Below are 20,926 nucleotides of genomic sequence, written 5' to 3'. Positions count from 1 at the left end.
TGTGTTTAGTCACATTTTCAAAAAACTCAACCAGGCTTATAAGACACAATCTGCCTTTAACAAAGCCATGCTGACTACTTTTTGATCATACTACACTTCTCTAAATGTTCATAAATCCTTTCTCTCAGGATCTTTTCCATCAACTTACCAACCACTGAAGTTAGACTCACCGGTCGATAATTTCCTGGGCTACCTCTATTCCCTTTCTTGAATATAAGAGCCACATCTGCAATCCCCCAAAACTTCTCCCGTCTCCATCGATGACACAAAGATCATCGCCAGAGGCTCTGCAATCTCTTCCCTCGCCTCCCATTGTAACCTAGGGTACATTCCATCTGATCCCAGCGACTTATCTTTCTTGATGCTATTCAAAAGCTCCAACACATCCTCTTTCTTAATGTCCACACACACAAGCTTTTCAGCCCGCCACAAGCCTGCACTACAACCAAGATCTTTTTCCATCGTGAATACCAAAGTATTCATTGAGCACCTCTGCTCTGCACATGAATCAGGAATGATTAGTTATGCAGGTACAGTAAGTGATTAGGAAGGCAAATGGAATATTACTGTTTATTGCAGGAGGGATGGAACATAAAAGTGGGGAAGTTTTTCCACGGTTATACCACATTTGGAAAACTGTGCATCATCTTGGTATGCTTATTTGAGGAGTAATTGCATTAGGCGTTCATAGAAGATTCACTGAACTGATTCTGGGGTAAAGCTAGACAGGTTGGACCTACATCCATTTGAGTTTAGAAATTAGAAGAATGATCTTATTGAAACATAGATCCTGAAAGGATTTTACAGGGTAGATGCTGAAAGGATGTTTCCCCTTGTGGGGGTGTCCAGAACAAAGGGACACAGTTTTAAAATAAGGAGTCTCCTATATATAGACGGAGAGGAGGGGAGCTTATTTTTGGAAGGTTATTAGCCTGTGAAATTCTCTTCCCAGAAAGGGGTGAAAGCAGGGTCATTTAAGATTTGTAACATGGAGTTAGATAGATTGTTGGTTGACGAGGGAAGCAAGGGTAAAGGAAATGGGCAGGGAAAAAAAGAGGCTACAATCAGATCAGCAAAGATCTCATTTAATAGCAGAGCAGGCTCAAGGGGTCAGATGGCCCATTCCTGCTCCTAATTCACATGCTCTCAAGCAGAAGCATGGAGGGTGGTGACTATGTACATGAATGTACGAGTGTCCAGGACACACTATATACAACAGATTCATGGATTTGTGTAACTCGTAACATCAGCTTTTGATTCAGTGATTTGTCTTAACGGAGAACTAAGATAAAGCCTCTTTATTTGAGAGCGCGCCATAGTGCTGTCTATTCAAAAACAAATAGGTTCATTCTGGAAGTTCTGGGTGGGGAAAAAATTACGTTCAATTTTGCTTCCACCTCCATCACACAGACTGAACTAGTTTAAAGCAATACATCAGCTTTTCATTACAACTGGATATGGACAATACTGACAGTACAAGTGAATACAAATATAAGATTGCTCTCCCTTGCTCTAGATTCCCCTATCCGAGGAAAGTCATTTGTATCCACTATATTTGAGTAAGGCGTTTGGTAAAGTTCCCCATAGTAGGCTCTTGAAGAAAGGAAGGAGGTATAGGACAGAAGGAAATTTTGCCAATTGGATAGTAACTGGCTGTCTCAGATTGATGTAGAGATGCCGGCATTGGACTGGGATGAACACTGTAAGAAGTCTCAACACCAGGTTAAAGTCCAACCAGTTTGTGTGGAACCTTCCACACATCTGACAAAGGAATACCATTTCTGAAAGCTTGTGGGATTACTATCAAATAAACCGGTTGGACTTTAACCTGGTGTTGTGAGACTTCTTACTGTGTCTCATAGAAGACAGAGGGTGGTGGTGGGGGGAAAAATTTTCAGACTGGAGGCTGGTTACCAGCAGTGTACCACAGGGATCAGTGTTGGGTCCTCTGCTATTTGTGATTTTTATCAATGATTTGGAAGAGAGGGGGCTGAAGAACATAAGAAATAGGAGCAGGAGTAGGCCATCTAGCCCTTCGAGCCTGCCCTGCCATAGTAATTAAAGGATGGGTTAGTAAATTTGCTGATGAAACCAAGATTGGTGGAGTAGTGGATGAGGTGGAGGGCCCTTGTAGGCTGCAAAGAGATATTGATAGGATGCAGAGTTGGGTCGAAAAGTGACAGATGGAGTTTAACCCTGATAACCGTGAGGTGATTCATTTTCGTAGGACAAACTTGAATGTGGATTACAGGGTCAATGGCAGGGTTCTGAGCAATGTGGAGAAACACAGGTCTTGGGGTTCATATCCACAGATCTCTGAAAGTTGCCACTCAAGTGGATAGAGCCGTGAAGACTTATAGCGCGCTAGTATTTATTAACAGGGGGAGGGGTTGAGTTTAAGAGTTGTGGGGTTATGCTGCAACTGTACAGGACCTTGGTGAGACCACATTTGGAATAGTGCACCCATTTCTGGTTACCTCACTATAAGGATGTGGAAGCATTGGAGTGCAGAGGAGATTTACCAGGATGCTGCCAGGTTTGGAGGGTAGTTCTTATGAGGAAAGGTTGAGGGAGCTGGGGCTTTTCTCTTTAGAGCGGTGGAGGATGAGAGGCAACTTAATCAAGGTGTAAGATGAGTGAGATAGATAGAGTGGACGTGCAGAGACTATTTCCTCGGACAGATGTAGCTGTTACTCGGGGGGCATAACTATAAGGTTCGTGGTGGGAGATATAAGAGGGATGTCCGAGGTAGTTTCTTTGCTCAGAGAGCGGAATGCATTGCCTGCTGTGATAGTGGAGTCGGACACTTTAGGAACTTTCACGCGGTTACTGGATAGGCACGTGGAACACACCAGAATGATAGGGAGTGGGATAGCTTGATCGTGGGTTCGGATGTAGCTCGGCACAACACTGAGGACCGAAATGCCTGTACTGTGCTGTATTGTTCTATGTTCTATATTGAACACCTTGATTAAATAGCTGTCCAACTTCCAAACTCAAGAAAATACACTGCGTCCGTCACCACCTTAGAAGAATCATAGAATCCCTACAGTGCAGAAGGCCATTCGACCACAGTCCCACCCAGGCCCTATTCCCATAACCTCACATATTTACCCTGCTAATTCCCCTGACACGAGGGTCAATTTGGCATGGCCAAACCACCTAACCTGAATATCCCTGGACTATGGGAGAGAACCAGAGCACCCGGAGCAAACCCATGCAGACAGAGGGAGACACGCAAACTCCACACAGGCAGTGACTCAAGGTCGGAATTGAACCCAGGTCCCTGACACTGAGGCAGCAATGCTAACCACTCTGCCGCCACAAATTTAACCCTTAAGAAAGCCTTGCAAAGGTTTATCACTTCTCACAATCACCAGACAACTCAAAGCACTTTACAGTCAGAGGTATTTTTAAAATGTAGTCATTATTGCAACACTAGGAAACACAGCAAAAGGTTTGCTGACAGCAAACAATGAGATATCAGCGAGATAATCTGTTTTTATGATTTTGAGGGATACATAGCGCCATATCTTTCACATCCACCCAAAAAGGCAGCAGCTCCAGTGAAAGTAGTCCCTGAGTACTTCACTGGAATGTCTATTTGATTTTTGTATTCAAGTCCAGGATAGGGATCTTCTGAGTAAGAGGCAAGTGTGCAGGCAACCGAGTTACAAAGTTAAGCATGCTTCATTCTGTCTACAGCCAATATATATTCTAAAGTGCAGTGCTTCAGATGGGGTCTGACCAAGGTCTGTACAATCCATGATCAATTCCTTACTTTTGTATTTTCATTAGTATTTTCATTCAGCAACGTGACGGATTGTTAAACGCCCACTGAAATAACCAAGCAGACCACTCAGTTGTATCACACTTCAACAAAGCCCAAAAAAGGCACTAAATTGAACAGTTTAGAGTCATAAGATCATAAAATTATACAGCGCAGAAAAGGCCCTTCCGCCCATCGAGTTTGCACCAACAATAATTACAACTAATGTCATGCTAATCCCATTTTCCGGCACTTAACGTTATGATGTTTCAAGTGCTCATCCAAATACTTTTGAAAGGTTTCCATTACCTTCCCAGGCAGTGCATTCCAGATTCCTGTAACCCTTTAAGTGGAAAAGGATTTTTTCAAATCCCCTCCAAATCTCCTGCCCCTTACCTGAAAACTATGTGATTGACCCCTCGAGCAAGGGAGCATCTTCTTTCTATTCATCATGTCCATACCTGTCAGTCTTATACATTTCAATCATTTCATCGAATTCCTTCAGTGCAGGAGGCCATTCAGCTCATCGAGTCCACACCGACCGCAACCCCACCCAGGCCCTATTCCCAAAAGCCCAGGCATTTTCCCTGCTAATCCCCCTGACACTAAAGGGACAATTCATGGCCAAACCTACCTGCACGTCTCTGGACTGTGGCAGGAAACCCTTGCAGACACAGGGAATAGGTGCAAACTCCACACAGTTACTCAAGAGCGGAACTGCACCCAGGTTCCTGGTGATGTGAGGCAGCAGTGCTAACCACTGTGCACATTCCCCTCAAACTACAGTCAGGAATGTAATGAAATATTCTCCACTTACCTGGACAACTACAGGTCAACACTCAGAAGCTTGACAATGCAGGACAAAGCAGCCTGCTTGACTGGCACCCAACTCACCACCTCCACCCATCAACACAAAATTCTCTACTTTTTCCATCAAAGTGACTGATATATATGGTATTAGCCACATGTGGCAGTATGGTGACACAGTGGTTAGCACTACTGTCTCAGTTCTAGGGACCCAGGTTCAATTCCAATCTTGGGTGACTGTGACACATTCATCTTTATGTCTGCTTGGGTTTCCTCCATGTGGACCAGTTTCTTGCTATGCTCCAAAAACATCCAGGTTAGGTGGCTTGGTTATGCTAATATGCCCACTAATGTCCCAAGATATAGGTAGGTTAGATGAATCAGTTATGTGTGGGAAATGATGTAGTTACAGTGACAGTGCTGGGTAAGATACTCCAGAGAGTCAGTGCAGACTCAGTGGGCCAAATGGCCTCTTCTGCATGGCAGGAATTCTTATGATTCTATAGCCAAGGCCCCAGTCAAAAAAACCAAGACAAAAACCATTTCAAATATCATATCATTCCCTATAGCCAAAGCTCGTTTCCCACCTTCCATTCAACATAATGTTTCCTCCAATTCAAATGTATTATCTTGGTTAATAACGCCTTCTGAAAATTTTACATTTCTAGAAGTCTTTATTAGATAACATCCACAGAATCTGCCGTATCCACCAAGCAAATCAACTCAAAAATTTCAACCGAATTCATATAATCCCTACAGTGCAGAGGGGGGCCATTTGGCCCATTGAGTCTGCACCAAGAATGATCCCATCCAGCGATTATCTCACTCAAACATCACTTCCTTCCTCTCAGCATCCTGCTGTATCTTTAACCAGTTTGCTTTGACAATACCAGGACAATCACAGTTGGTGCCTGGCATCACTAGATCAGATATCCATCTTATACTGAAAAAAGAAAGGCTCCCAAAATAGCACCAGGTGGAATAAACAAGCAGGTTTTTCCTCTGGGGAACGGGGTATGCAACATCAGAGAAAGCATTCAGTAGATTGATTATGAGCGCAAAGTGTACAAGATGGCCCTGGTGGTCAGTTTAAATGGACTTACAAGAATTCAGATTGTCAAAAAGTGGTGACACTCTTGGAATGAGGAAGTGCAAATATGACGACAGGCTAGGACAAAGATTGTTGCCCAAAATTTTGCAAAATGCTTAAAATTATGAAAGGATAAAACAAGGTAGATAGAAGCAGACTGTACATTAATTAAGGGGGTCGAGAATGTGGAACCAGAAGTAAAAGATTAAGCAGAATCATAGAACCCTACAGTGCAGAAAGAGGCCCTTTGGCCCATCGAGCCTGCACTGACCACACAATCCCACCCAGGCCGTAACCCCACATCCCTACATATTTTACCCACTAATCCCTCTAACCTTAGCACCTCACTAAGGGGCAATTTTAGCATGACCCACACATCTTTGGGCCGTGGGAGGAAACCAGAGTACCCGGAGGAAAGCCACACAGACACGAGGAGAATGTGCAAACTCCACACAGACAGTGACCAGAGCCAAGGATCGAACCCAGGTCCCTGGAGCTGTGAAGCAGCAGTGCTAACCACTGTGCTACCCTGCCACCGTAAGTCGAAGAGTTATAGGATAGATAGCAAGAGGGATGTTTTACACAGTTGCTGGATTATAGAATTCATTTCCCAATTTAGGGGTTAAGGCAGAAAGTATGGGAAAATGAAAACAATGGTTAACTGTATTAAGGACAAGTTGCTCAGGTGAAGAATAAATACCACAGACTGGATGAGCCAAATGGTCTGCTGTTGTGTCACAACCTCTATGTATTTCTTTATGAAACCATATGATTAGATCTTCAAGACTAGCCTATAATCACAATGATGGGTGAAGCCAAGGAGATAAATCATCATGAAGTATCCTGCAACCAAAGATCATCCCATCTAGCACAGGCAAAGAAGCGGTTACAAACCACCAGATGATGTTCTGACATGACAACTTTAAATACTCAAGCATTTGTAGAACATCTGAATGCATTTAACCCATGGCCAACTTGCTAACCACTAACAAGACGCAAAACTTATGGATAAACGATAAAGTAGTTTTTAAAGCAGAACAACTCAACAAATAATTCAAAGAAATGTAGACTGTGCTGCAATTAGCTCTTACAAGGCAAATATTTATTTAGGTTGGGAAAAAAGAACTAGTGCTTCAAGGGGAGGCCATATAGGACAAGAATTGTCCCTTATGGATATATCCAGTGTTGTGATGGCAATTGTCTAAAAAAGAGATGGCCGTTTTACAATTTTATTTCCAAAGAATATGAGTCAATATCTATTTGCTCAATTGGTGTTGAATCATCCAGTTTGAAGAAATGTTTGAACCTAGCAGAAAGAACATTGTCTCTCAGTGATAAATGTATGGAATGATCTGCCAAGCATGGTTCAAGGTACAGTAAGGGAGGGGTTAATGTAACAGGAGTAAGCTCGGTGTGAACAGGTCAGCTGGAACTTCACATCCATCTTCATCTCTTGCGGCTCCTTTCAAGTTTAGCGTTCCAGCTATAAATTCCCTGGATATAAAGTACTCAGAAAACTACGAAATTCCCCCAAATGTGGAATTCATCTATGTTTGACAATGAAGCCTGTGGCTTCCTGTAAAACAAATCTGCAACCTTATCTGCAATACCTGAAGGGAGAGAGAGAGAAACAAAGACAATCCAATTCAAACTGTGACAAGAGGCCTGGTAACAAGTTCACCAGTTACCACCCACACAGAAAAAAGGAAAAGACTATTGCAGAAGTTATATAAATACAATTCTAAGGTGCATTTCAGTGACAGAAATGGTAGTAACTTGCCAGGTTTGAGTTGAGGTTATTGGGCACAATATAGGCTGTAACAATTCTGTGATCCAGTCCCATGTGCAGTTTCCAGATAATAAACTTACCTTTTGTTCAGCTTTATTCAATGCAAGGAATGACATTAAATATGTTTTTGCAATCCCATATACCAATACAAGCTGTTACAAATGGAGAGGGTGGAAGCAACAGCAAAGTAAAACACAGCAAGGGCCAGCATATGTGCAGCAGCAATAGTATCTAGAAGAAGAAATCAAATGGGGAGGGAGCTGTGCAAAAAAGGCAGGGGGGGGGGGGGGTGGAAATAACAAAACAGCAAAAGCACAACACCACCACTGAAAAATAATTGTTTCCTTTAAAACCTTTCAAAAGTAAGATAAAACACACAGGAAGAAATATTTCTTCCAATTGATACAATGTGAAAGACACCATCTAGAACTTCATGAGCAAATATCAATACTGGCATCTCCATCAGGTCAGGAAGAATCCAAAGAGAGTATGTTAAAAATAAAATTCAGTACAACTCCAACAAACATCTCTGGAATTCAGTTCAATAATGTGGATCGGAAATGAGACATCACGTTCATACAAGCAGCACCATTTTGGTAAGGAATCTAAACCAAATAGTTTATCTAAAAGTTACTGATATGCTTTGCAGGACTCAGTGCTGAAAACAAACAAGTCACAGATTTTAACTCTGCTCTACTTCCAAAAGACAATTCACAAAATTCAATTAAGTTGGTTAAAATCTACAGAAAGAGGAATCATGACAGAATCAGAATGACACTACAACGCTGAGAATGTCTCTCTGAAAAAATACCTTCATTGACAACAGCAGTCAAGTTTGTTGTTAGCCTTCTGCTGGATAGATATCCATTTGGCATCATAATTTCCCCCTTCCTCCACCCACTGTATGTAAATTTAAAGTCTTACCTTAGCAAGAAATTTTGTGTACATCATCAGGTGCTTTTCAGTAGCAATATCTGAACTCTCATCAACAATCAGAGAATGAACTCTGGCTTGTTTTAATGCTATTAAGTTTTCGGCCTCAACAGGTTCATTAAGAGCAGCAACAAACTGCCAGCTATAATTTTTACTTCTGTGGCGTCTACCCAATGACACACCATGGCTCTCAATTAACCTAAAATAAAAAAATATTGTCAGAAAGAGATGCAAACAGCACAAAAGAATAATAATCTGCAGAAACAGTCTTTACCTGTGTAAGCTTTTAGCTTTGGATATGGGCAACTGTTCCTTGATTAGCCAAAGAACATTTCTGAGGAGGTGGACAACATCCTCTTTGGAGTCACTGTTCAGAGCATCAGTAAACAGCGCCTTCTCCCAGTTAGCTGCATTTAATGGAACGGACAGTGCCTGAAGATGTTCCCTACTGGCCAGGTGGCGAAGCAAGTAATCTTTTTTCCACCCACCTTGCGGTTGAGACCTACCACTTGTCCACTCAGTGTCAGTAATGCTATTATCAACGCAGACTCTAAAAGAGAGCACAAAAAAAATTTGCGTGCATTTCATCATGGAACTTTCAGTAATATACACTTGTTAAATAGTTATGCTTACTTGCAATAGCACTTGTTCTGTTGCTCATCATATAGAAAACAGAACAATCGTGGATCCATTTGAATCCATGACTTGATTCCACAGTTACTTCCTTTACATTTTCTCATTGCTCCAAAATCAAGGTCAGAGGTTTCCTTCAGTTCGTCATCCAAACAATTGGTATAGTTTTCAGCTCCTTTGTCATCATCTTCATCAATCTCATGGCCATTAGCAAAATCCCCTTCAGCATTCTGCAAAGGAAAGATGCGGAGATTGCATTTCAAGTGATCATTTTTAAAATAAAATTGTTAAAAACATTATTTTTTAAAAAAAATCAAAATTATTACCTCAGGTGATCTTGTAGTTTTACGGTGAAACAATTCTAAAATAGAGCGATGCATTGCATGTCCATCCAAACTGGAAAAATGTGAAACATGAAGTTAAAAATAAAATACGAAATGCTTAAATAAAAGAATGATAAATTTTAAATGTGTTTTTATCCTTTCTGCTTCTGTGAACAATAAAAGCTTTTAAATCATTTGACTGGTTTCATCTTTTGGCTTTTCCTTTAATATTTAAGTATCTATATAGGTTTTTAAATTTAGAACACACTTTTTAAGCATCATCTTTGTTAATGCTTCAATTCCAAATCATTCAATTAGTTAAATAAGTGTAATTACTTAAGACACTCATTCTAGGGAAGCTGCTAAATTTGAACCATCCATATGTCAACTTAACCATGCTTTGGTAATTCCGAGTCACTGGGGCTCTTCGGTACCATTGGAATTAATGGAATGGATTGCTGGCAATAGCAAATATTACAAAGATACTATAAGAGTTACCTATTGTGGAAACTATAAATTATTCAAAAAGCACAGCCCCATTCCTTATACTTCTGTAATAGAAATAAACTAAAAATATCTTGTTGGCTGTCTTTATCCAATCAACAACTAATTCTCCATTATTCAATCATACAAACACACTGAACCTCCTTCACAAATCATATGTTCAATTTCATCACAATGCTTTGCGGCCTTTGCACAATAACATATTACTCCTATGTGTACTTCATTACCGTTAATTAATTGCTGCCTGTCTCTACTGTTGCCCTACAATAATGAATTGTTTTGTGAAATTTCTCAAACATACATTTCCATCCTAAATGTCAAGCTTGGCAATGTTCACTGAAAATTCAAAAGCCTAAATTGAATACTTCTTTTCATGTCTCCTTCAAAGCCTTTACTACCCCACAGTACTGTATAAATTTTATTGAAAGGAATAAAAACACATTTAAAAACACACTATATATTATTTTCCTCTTACCTTTCAAAACTTAACTTGCACCCTTTTAGCGTCACAACTGCACATCAAAACCAGCTGGTCCTTCCACAGCCTTGCTGAGTTCCTCCAAAGTTGCCCATCTTGTGAACGAATACATCTGTCGATTCTCACATGCTTCAGTAGTCTTTTCCCCACTGTAGCCGCAAAGCTTCCTCAAGTCCCCAAGACCACCAAAAAAAGATTGAAAACTAAAGACCACAGTTTTGGAGCCCTGATTGAATTAAAACTGACCATAGGCTGCTTTTCAAAATAAAATACATGGAGTGGGGGTGGGAGGGCAACTCTGTTTTGGTGATAGTTAGCAGGCAGGAAAAAACAGCAAGTACTCGTGACTACAAAAGAATTCTTCAGGAAGTGTTTGCATTTCTTTCAGTGCAAATACTGCCTCGTCTACTCTGTACATACACCAGGAGGCCAAAATGCAAAATATCACCCTGACATGCACATATGTCCCTTTGTCACTCCCTCCCAAGAACGCAAATATATTTCCTCCATGAATATCTACAATACACTAACTCATGGGAAACGCATGGCAGCTTGCATTCAACCTTAACCAAGAGCTGTATTCACAAATGAATTAGGACTACAATTAAATGGTTTATTACTTAGGTATTTGTAAGACCACTTTACATTTCTGTCATATCCTGCAGCATTAGTTGGACCCAATTTAGGCAAACAGCAGCACTGATAAAAAAATTCAGAGATTTACAGTTAGCATTAATGTAAAGAGATCAGGATAATTATTAAATGATATTTACAAGTGAAAACTGTGAAAATGTATTCCATTTTTCTACATTACATTGTGGTGGATTTTCCTACTAATCTTTCTCCCCAAGGTTTAAGGCACATATTTACCACTCAAAATTTACAATTCCAAAATAACTGAACATATATCATTTAATGGCAGCATAAATGGGCCATTTACATGCAATTTGAATATCTAAATTATGCAAAATAAAAAAATACTAATTGAAAATAAGAAAATGCCTCTACAAATGCAGCCAAAAACAGAAATATTAATTTCTGATCAGCCTGAGGTTTCCAAAGTTGTCCTCTACAGCTTGTTCACCAAAAGCTCGAAATTAGTACTGGACAAAATGTATTGATTATTAGAGCGCATTTACGTTTTATTTCTAGTTTTGTTTCGACAATCAGGTCACATCAAAACTCAACTATGACACAACCCACCCTGAACAATCCCAGATGTCGCCATATGATCCACATTTCAAGAGGACGATTACAAGATAGATATATTCTCATTTCAACGTTTCAAAATGTGCTATACCAGCGCATAGACTTGAACGACAAGCAAAGGAACAGAGTTGGAATAGGGTGACAACTAAACTCTCACCCCGGAGTCAAAATCATAGATAAAACATTAGAACAAAGGCACATACATTGTTCTCGTCCACTTAGATTTGTGGCCAAGTATAAAGATTTACACCTGTAATTGAACAGTCTAACAATAAAATGTCTGGATATATAGAACAAAGGTGGGGAAACACATGAGCTACAGATCAGCCATGACCAAATAGAATCAAGGAACAAGTTTTGATGGGCGGAATGGCCTACTCATATTGCTACATGCAAAAATTCATCCATTCCTTTTTTCAGGCAGGGAACAGACGTAAGTGCTTGAAGAAAGAGAGAGGAACACAACTACCTCCCCACCCTAAAATCATTCTGCAATTTACTACCAAATTAGAATTTATAACTAATCCTTGACTCAAATGCTACTGAGGCTTATACACCACAGCAACTGTAAATTTCAAAAAGTTCGCTTCTAGCCTCATTTTTATATCTTAAATAATTTTCCCTCTAGTGAGTGATTTACCATTCTACATTGGATCATGCACAGAAATGGCTCGAGAACACAGCCATACGCAATCAGTTCCCAGGGCACATTTATACAAGTCATTTAAATCCATCAGATCTAGGATTCACTATTTTCTCAGTCAATGAAGCAAATTCTGTGCTGCGAGTCAGATAATGACAGGAGAGCGATGTGGGTGGCAAATGACTAAATATAAACATTTTTAATATCAAATCAAATAACATCCTTCATATTGTATCTACAAGAGCATCTCTTATTCCATTTTCAATATAAAGCTCACTAAGATAATCAGCAACATTTAATTAGAAGCTACATAACTGCAAGTTCTTTATTTTAAGCAACTCCCTAGAAATGCATGATCCATCTTGCGGAAGGTGTAAATCATCATGACTGCCTATCCTTGTCTTTATGCAAACAATAGAGTAAACATTACTCTGTTAGCCAAAAACACTTCAAAAATTGAGCGTTTGCTCTCAATACACAAGACAAGGCTTCATTAGCCGCTTTACTGGCAAAGTAAGTCAACACAAACTAAAGTTCACCTTCAGCAATACAAGAGAAGGCCAAATACGACTGCTTTTCACTCAATCTCTCAAAAAGAAGTTCACCTTTACAGTTCCGATGGTTGCTCACCAGCATTACCAACAATTAACATTCACAGCAAAATGATTCTCTCCCTCAATTTCCTCCCAACCCGAATGCATCGACTTCTTAAATAAAGAGAGAAAATGCTGGATAAACTCAGCATCTACGAAGAGTGAAACCAAGTTAACATTTCAAATCCAATAGGATTCTTCCTTGAAAGAATCCCGCCTGGAAGAGTTACATTGGACTCGAAACTAATTCTGATTTCTCTCTCCTCCGATGCTGCCAGAGCTGAGTTTTTCTAGCATTTCCAGCATCCACAGTATTTTGCTTTTATACATAGCTGAAGTTAAATTACTCACTCCAGGATTTGAATCTGGGATGTGTATGCTTCAACTACTCAATAGGTGCTCATATAAATGGCTGATAAGCCAATATCCAGTTAAGAAGATCAAGAACAGCAATGCAATGCAGCACCAAGTGCAGTTAAAGCCCAAGTCTTCAAGTTTCAAGAGAAAACCTCTCAGAACAAATCCCGGCAGTAGCAGAAATCATGGGTGAGCAAAGCTTGTATTCAAATAAAAAACAATTCGCGAGAACGGATAAATGGATTTAAAAGATCCTGCTTTTATAACAATCACCACGCGCTGCTTTCCCACTTACACAATCAATCTTAGCAGTCAAATCCCAACATGTTGAGCTCCATCACGTCACATAGAAACAAGAACTCTGATGCACAGGACTGGTTTATTACGCAGAACATTGAAATCTTGACCACAAGCTTACACCTGTGTTTTCAATGGCAAGCAATATTCCACAACAGCAGTGCAAAACACACAAAGCAATTTTGAAAACATGAGAATCCACAAGACATTTTGAACCTACTCTCAAACATGCAGCACACTCTCTGCATTGTGAGGTTGTCCTGCCCACAATTCTGCCAACTATCCCATACAGCACCACATTAGACAAAATAGTTACACGATAGAACAAATATCTAAAGGAATGAACTACAATGACAGGAACCACTGGTATGGAGTATCTGCCTCAAACAGTTCTTCGTAAGCTACACACCACGTTATTCTCAGTTTCCAGATAAAATAGGAAAATCACTTCATGACCAATACACAACTTTACCTATGCTACAACAGGTATTGCTCATTTCATGAGAAAGCAAATTCATGATCATTCCTCTATTTTTAGTTTTAAAAGATAGAAGGATACTAGTTATCACCAATCTTTAATCAAGACATGCTGCCATTATCGTGAATTAGCAAAATTGAGAGAAGTTCTAAATGTCCTCAACTCAGTTCTCAGAAAAAAGGGATTTGTTTACTAAGTGAATCTATGAGTTTCAGTCACATCACAAGGAACCATGGCAGGTATATCATCCTGCTTTCTCCCACACAAATCCCTGTATTCACTGGACTTCTAAATGAACCACTGCAATTTTCTGAATACTTCCTTCACACTATGGAAAGCAACAAAATGGTTTTTAAATTGCCATGCAAATTTGTTAATAGCCAATTCATTATTAGAACCTCAATACTTCATCCCCAACATATTCTAAGTTTATTTCTAGGATTTTTGAGCTGACCAGATTGGCAATGTATTATTCATTGCGATTATCAATGACAGCACACTGGCACAATTCTTGTCCTTGCAAGGCAAGACCCTTACAACTCACTGATGCCACTGGCATTCATGAATTCTGGGTCTTTTGTGCACAACGAAGAAGCCTAGACACCAGAAGTCCTGATTTGAGAGAAGTATCCAGGGTCAGGGCCCTGTAACAGTTATCATATGGGAAGTCAAAAGTAAGCAGTCCCTCACTTCTAGGAAATAGTTATCAATGTCAATTTAAAGTAACTATCAATCTGCTTGAAGTTGGAAGTGGAAAAATATCCAACAAAAACAAAAGATGAAGATATGTAGATGGAAAACGGCACTGTCATTTTAAAGAAAAGTTAAAAAAGGACGTTTTAACAAATTACTAGATGCCCACACAACAGAACTAGAATATTGACAAAATAATTCAAAACATGCAATAATAGCCAATACGCTGGTCAAATACATGTGACATGCACACATTTAACATTAAAGCAGGGGTTGAAATTCACAGTTGCCTGGTAACCCCAGGTGATCAAATTTTCATTACTTTTGTTTTAGAAAGTCCAGCCAGCTATTAGTTGATAAAAGATACTGTGGCAGCCAGTTATCCCATCTATAGATGGAGGGGAGATGCGCCATTCAGTAAGAAGATAAATGGAAGAATTTAAAGTTTTATGTCTCAAGATTAAGGATTTCTCCTCCTCAAATTAACAAATATCATGAGCCGGCTGACTGGCTACTTCTATTTAGATAAGATTGAATTAAAAAGTAGAAAACATCTCTTACCCCCACTTTAAAGTTTTAACCATTACATACTTTGAATTTTGGTCAAAATTTAAAGTCACCACCATCTGGAATTTTTTTGGTTTAAATTCTAAGAGAGTGAACAATGCTGGCACTATTTACTGATATTAAAACATTTGACCAAAGAAGAGAGATCACCAACCATACAAATGAACAATTGTATAACAGCACCTGGTGGGCCCTATTATGTGCATTAAGGATCTGAATTGAAAAGGTGTGTGATGATTGAAGGGCTCGTTCACTCCCATAGAATAATGCAGCATACCTCACCAGTGAGCTCAGAGTTCCTGGCATATGCAGCTCACTCGTGCAAAGGACCACCATAACTCACTCGCGCCCACAGCATTTGTGAGTTATGGCCAACTCACTGTCACCAGTGAGATATCCTCAGTGAAATACGGGATTACTGCAGATGTCAAACAGAAAAGGAGATCCCAATCAATTTGAAACATTAACTCGAGAGATTTACACCAGCTTTCAAATGGACATCCAATCTGCTTTTTACTTTTAAAAAAAAACTTGATTTTTGTTTTAAAACCAAGCTGATCTGGATATTTACCTTTACTACTTCAAGACAAAACAATCACAGGATCATTGCATCAAACTCCAGCAAATGACATTTATACAGAAAAATGTCAGCCAGACATTGAAAATGGAACACAATTAAATTTTAAATGAACAGAATTGAAAAAGTCAGGAAAAACTGCATTTTGTTTTGAAAGCCAGCAACTACCAAAGCAAGAATATTAACTTGCAAAATGCGGGTAAATACGGAAAAAAACAAAACATGCTGAACATGCTATTTCCAGCTTCAACTGATTTGTACTGATTGACAGAACAGTGGTTCTATGTTAGAATAGGGATTCAAGCACAACATTTTAGGAGTGCTGTTATTAGCTTCAAGTTCACCATTCCAAAACAGAAGGTGGATGTTCAGATGCAGCCAGTACTTAACCGTTAGAGCATGTTCCCATTAAAGAGCCCTTGCAGTATCACATTATCAATTTAGTCATCCATCTTTTAGTACAGGTCATCAACTGGAACAAATGCCCAATCAGCAGCTAAATCGATCAGATCATTGAAAATGAGCTGGGCATTGTCTTTAATTTCACTCTTCCTACAATCACACCGAACTCTGCATCAGTGTCAAGAGCCACTACAGCAGAAATATAATTGAACCAGGGTCACTTAGATCACAGGGAATCATTCTATAATAAAAAGCCCACTTTCACTTCTAACAATATACTGAGCTGTTGTTAGGATATCACACCGGTGACAGTACATTAAAGGTTTTTCATTTACATCAGTGCGAGTACTATAATTGACAAGCACTGTTCGCACAAGTGAGTTCTGGGTAAAGCATTTCACAAATGCAAAACAACACGGTTAATAGCAACGTCATTTCTGGCACTGCAGTGAAATACTGAGCACAAGATATTGATTGGACACCCACACGCTTTCTCAATTGAAAGATGTGAGCAGACTGTATTTAAGTTTAGAATACCACAAGTCGTGATCAAAGTTTTTTGAAAGGCATACAGTGAAGAAGTTTGCTGCAAATCCAAACGGCAAATGGACAGTTGTGTGTGAGTGGAAGGCTTAAACGCGACTGTATTGATCCTGTGATGTACTATTTAAGATTTAAACAGCATTAAGTATGATCCCCACGTGCGTTTCATCATTGTTCATTCTCTCAACATGACTGTCAATTACACTGCTCACAGTATCACATGTAGAAGTTAAAAACAATATCAGAAATAGAATATTGCAGACAGCATCAGAACATTGTTTAATAACAAACGTAAGTGTTCAAAACTCTGTTCAAAACAGTATCTCTGATGGCTGCCAGCTTTCTTTTAATCGTGTAAAAGGCAAATACAACACATGCCATGTTTGGCATTACTGCTCTTCTACACTAATCAAAGAATTTCAGACCAGCCTCAGAAGCGAATTATCTAACTGGGCTCAAGGTGTCCAATGGGCATTACTAGTGCAGGAACCACACATCACCAACAACATTATTAACACAGTTCTATCGCAACAGCCAACATCATTCCAAATTAAAACGTCCAACCTAAGACAACACCTAGGCAACAATTACCTGCTTCCTGGGCCACTCCCTACCCAACCCTTGGCAGCACCCACATGAACCTGCTCACTTCATTTCCTGCACCCCCCCTCCCTTTGCACCCACTTCACTAACCCCACCACACACAGAAGTCCATTCCCCATGCCCGCTGCTCCACACGCCCGCCGCTCCTTCCCCGGCCCGCACCACTACCCCCGCCCCTCGCACACTTGCCCCCTCCGCTCCCCTCACGCCTACCACTGCCCCATGCCTCCCCTCACACCCACCGCTGCCCCATGCCCCCCTCACACCCGCCGCTGCCCCCTTGGGCCCCAGCCCTGCCCCCTCACACCCACCACTCCCTCCCACCACTGCCCCCTCACCCGCTACCCCACGCTCCCCCTCCCACGCACCCGCCGCTACCCCACGCTCTCCCTCCCACGCGCCCGCCGCTACCCCACGCTCCCCCTCCCACGCGCCCACCGCTACCCCTCCCACGCGCCCACCGCTACCCCACGCTCGCCGCTACCCCACACTCCCCCCTCCCACACACCTGCCTCTACTCCACACTCCCACCGCTACCCCACTCTCCCCCCTCCTACGTACCCGCCGCAACCCCACGCTCCCCCCACACGCCCACCGCTACTCCACGCACCCACCATTACCCCACACTCCCGCCACTACCCCCGCTCCCCCCCACGCCCACCGCTCCCCCCTCCCTCACGCCCGCCGCTACCCCCCGCTCCCCCCTCCCTCACGCCCGCCGCTACCCCCCCGCTCCCCCCTCCCTCACGCCCGCCGCTCCCCCCCGCTCCCCCTCCCTCGTGCCCGCCGCTACCCCCCCGCTCCCCCCTCCCTCGTGCCCGCCGCTACCCCCCCGCTCCCCCCTCCCTCACGCCCGCCGCTACCCCCCCGCTCCCCCCTCCCTCACGCCCGCCGCTACCCCCCGCTCCCCCCTCCCTCGTGCCCCCCGCTCCCCCCTCGTGCCCGCCGCTACCCCCCGCTCCCCCTCGTGCCCGCCGCTACCCCCCCACTCCCCCTCGTGCCCGCCGCTACCCCCCCGCTCCCCCCTCGTGCCCGCCGCTACCCCCCCGCTCCCCCCTCGTGCCCGCCACTACCCCTGCTCCCCCCTCGTGCCCGCCGCTCCCCCCTCCCTCGTGCCCGCCACTACCCCCCGCTCCCCCCCACTCGTGCCCACCACTACCCCCCCACTCGTGCCCACCACTACCCCCTCCCTCGTGCCCGCCGCTACCCCCTGCACCCCCCTCCCTCGTGCCCACCGCTACCCCCTCCCTCGTGCCCGCCGCTACCCCCTGCTCCCCCTCCCTCGTGCCCGCCGCTACCCCCTGCTCCCCCTCCCTCGTGCCCGCCGCTACCCCCCGCTCCCCCTCCCTCGTGCCCGCCGCTACCCCCCCGCTCCCCCCTCCCTCACGCCCGCCGCTACCCCCCCGCTCCCCCCTCCCTCACGCCCGCCGCTACCCCCCCGCTCCCCCCTCCCTCGTGCCCCCCGCTCCCCCCTCGTGCCCGCCGCTACCCCCCGCTCCCCCCTCGTGCCCGCCGCTACCCCCCCACTCCCCCTCGTGCCCGCCGCTACCCCCCCGCTCCCCCCTCGTGCCCGCCGCTACCCCCCCGCTCCCCCCTCGTGCCCGCCACTACCCCTGCTCCCCCCTCGTGCCCGCCGCTCCCCCCTCCCTCGTGCCCGCCACTACCCCCCGCTCCCCCCCACTCGTGCCCACCACTACCCCCCCACTCGCGCCCACCACTACCCCCTCCCTCGTGCCCGCTGCTACCCCCTGCACCCCCCTCCCTCGTGCCCGCCGCTACCCCCTCCCTCGTGCCCGCCGCTACCCCCTGCTCCCCCTCCCTCGTGCCCGCCGCTACCCCCTGCTCCCCCTCCCTCGTGCCCGCCGCTACCCCCCGCTCCCCCTCCCTCGTGCCCGCCACTACCCCCCGCTCCCCCTCCCTCGTGCCCGCCACTACCCCCCGCTCCCCCTCCCTCGTGCCCGCCGCTACCCCCCGCTCCCCCTCCCTCGTGCCCGCCGCTACCCCCCGCTCCCCCTCCCTCGTGCCCGCCGCTACCCCCCGCTCCCCCCTCCCTCCTGCCCGCCGCTACCCCCCGCTCCCCCTCCCTCCTGCCCGCCGCTACCCCCGCTCCCCCTCCCTCCTGCCCGCCGCTACCCCCCGCTCCCCCTCCCTCCTGCCCACCGCTACCCCCCGCTCCCCCCTCCCTCCTGCCCGCCGCTACCCCCCGCTCCCCCTCCCTCCTGCCCGCCGCTCCCCCCTCCCTCCTGCCCGCCGCTACCCCCCGCTCCCCCCTCCCTCCTGCCCGCCGCTACCCCCCGCTCCTCCCTCCCTCCTGCCCGCCGCTACCCCCCGCTCCCCCCTCCCTCCTGCCCGCCGCTACCCCCCGCTCCCCCTCCCTCCTGCCCGCCGCTACCCCCCGCTCCCCCCTCCCTCCTGCCCGCCGCTACCCCCCGCTCCCCCCTCCCTCGTGCCCACCGCTACCCCCCACTCCCCCCTCCCCCCTCCCTCACACCCACCGCTCCCCCTTCACTCACTCATGCGCTCAGCCCTCCTCACACCCGTCAATCACTCTCACCCCAACAAACATCTAATTCTCCACCCACTCCCCCACCCCCAGGATTAAGTGACACCTTGTCCCTGGCCCAGGGGCCGGCAGGAGCGGCCCTGTCTGCAGTGAGGGGGCGTTGTTGTGCTCTGCTGAATACTGATACCGGGCCGGGCCCTTCCTCCCACCTCCCCGTCCCCAGGCCCATCCTCGCATCCCCATCCCTGTCCCCAGGCCCTCCCCCCGCTCCTCCCCCTTCCCCTCCCCCTCCCCGGGCCTTTCCCTCCCTTCACCCTCCGCCGGACCGAGCTTTTCTCCTCCTCCTCGCGGGACCGGGCTCCCCCACTCCCTCACCTGGTCTCTCTGGATGTAGGAGGCGGGAATGTAGCCCACCTCCCCGGTGCTGCTCTTGGACGCTAGCCACCAGTGCTGGTTGCTCCGCTCCAGAATGACGAAGCTCTCCCCGGCGGTGAAGTGCAGTGAGTGCGGCTCTGCCGAGTGGAAGGTGTAGAGAGCTCGGTACATGGTGTCGGTTATGGCGGCTCTCTCTCTCCCTCTCTCCTCTCCCGCTGAGCTCCGGCTGCGCGCGCACCTCCCCTCATTGCGGTCCGCGCGGCCACGCAGCGTCTTAAAGGGACACGCCTCCTCTCTGAAAGGGATTTTGCTGCTTTAAACTCGCCCATGTTTAATTGCTCCTCAATGCTGAAACGATTGGGGGCGCACTTCTTGTTCATACGCAGTTGCAATCGGTGTATGACTGGCATGACTTGCTTATAACAAAAAAAGTTGGCTTGACAGAGACTAACAATGAAGTTGCAATTATCCTATTCTATGTCTCCCCAGTTCTTAGCCAAGTGCAAGTTACTGTATCTACAGTCTATCATTTTCAATTGTTTTCCCTGTAAAGACTGCTTCTGATGATTCAGTCAATGATGAAGATATACATTCAGGACATTTCAGTAAATGTGATTCCCAATTTAACTTGATCCAATGACACTTGGATTAAAATGCCCACCATCTAGCAACTGAACCAACAGGCTACAAAGAGGCACAATGACAGAATATAGTTCTGTATCAGACTATGTAGCATTCATAACAAGGTAAACAAATTTAT

General features: G+C 45.0%; 1 protein-coding gene across 5 annotated transcripts in view; it reads right to left on the bottom strand.

The window, feature by feature from the left end:
- nckipsd (NCK interacting protein with SH3 domain) overlaps positions 1-20,387 on the bottom strand; it is a 257,102-nt gene extending 236,715 nt beyond the window's left edge. For 2 of the 5 annotated variants that reach the window (XM_080184829.1, XM_080184853.1), the window contains exons 1-5: positions 20,167-20,282; positions 9,348-9,417; positions 9,022-9,251; positions 8,663-8,938; positions 8,380-8,587 (exon numbers count right to left, since the gene is read on the bottom strand). In XM_080184829.1, coding sequence (XP_080040955.1) covers positions 8,380-8,587; positions 8,663-8,938; positions 9,022-9,251; positions 9,348-9,401 — 768 coding nt within the window. In that variant the 5' untranslated portion in view covers positions 9,402-9,417; positions 20,167-20,282. Of the gene's footprint in view, positions 1-8,379; positions 8,588-8,662; positions 8,939-9,021; positions 9,252-9,347; positions 9,418-10,323; positions 10,494-20,166 lie in introns of all 5 variants that reach the window. The other 3 variants (XM_080184836.1, XM_080184846.1, XM_080184870.1) reach the window with 3 other exon arrangements.
- Between the last annotated feature and the right edge of the window lie 539 nt (positions 20,388-20,926).

This window comes from Carcharhinus amblyrhynchos, chromosome 3 (genome assembly GCF_965287045.1).
Source record: "Carcharhinus amblyrhynchos chromosome 3, sCarAmb.v2.hapA, whole genome shotgun sequence".
NCBI classification, from domain to species: Eukaryota; Metazoa; Chordata; class Chondrichthyes; order Carcharhiniformes; family Carcharhinidae; genus Carcharhinus; species Carcharhinus amblyrhynchos.
This window is presented reverse-complemented; position numbering and strand designations above follow the sequence as displayed.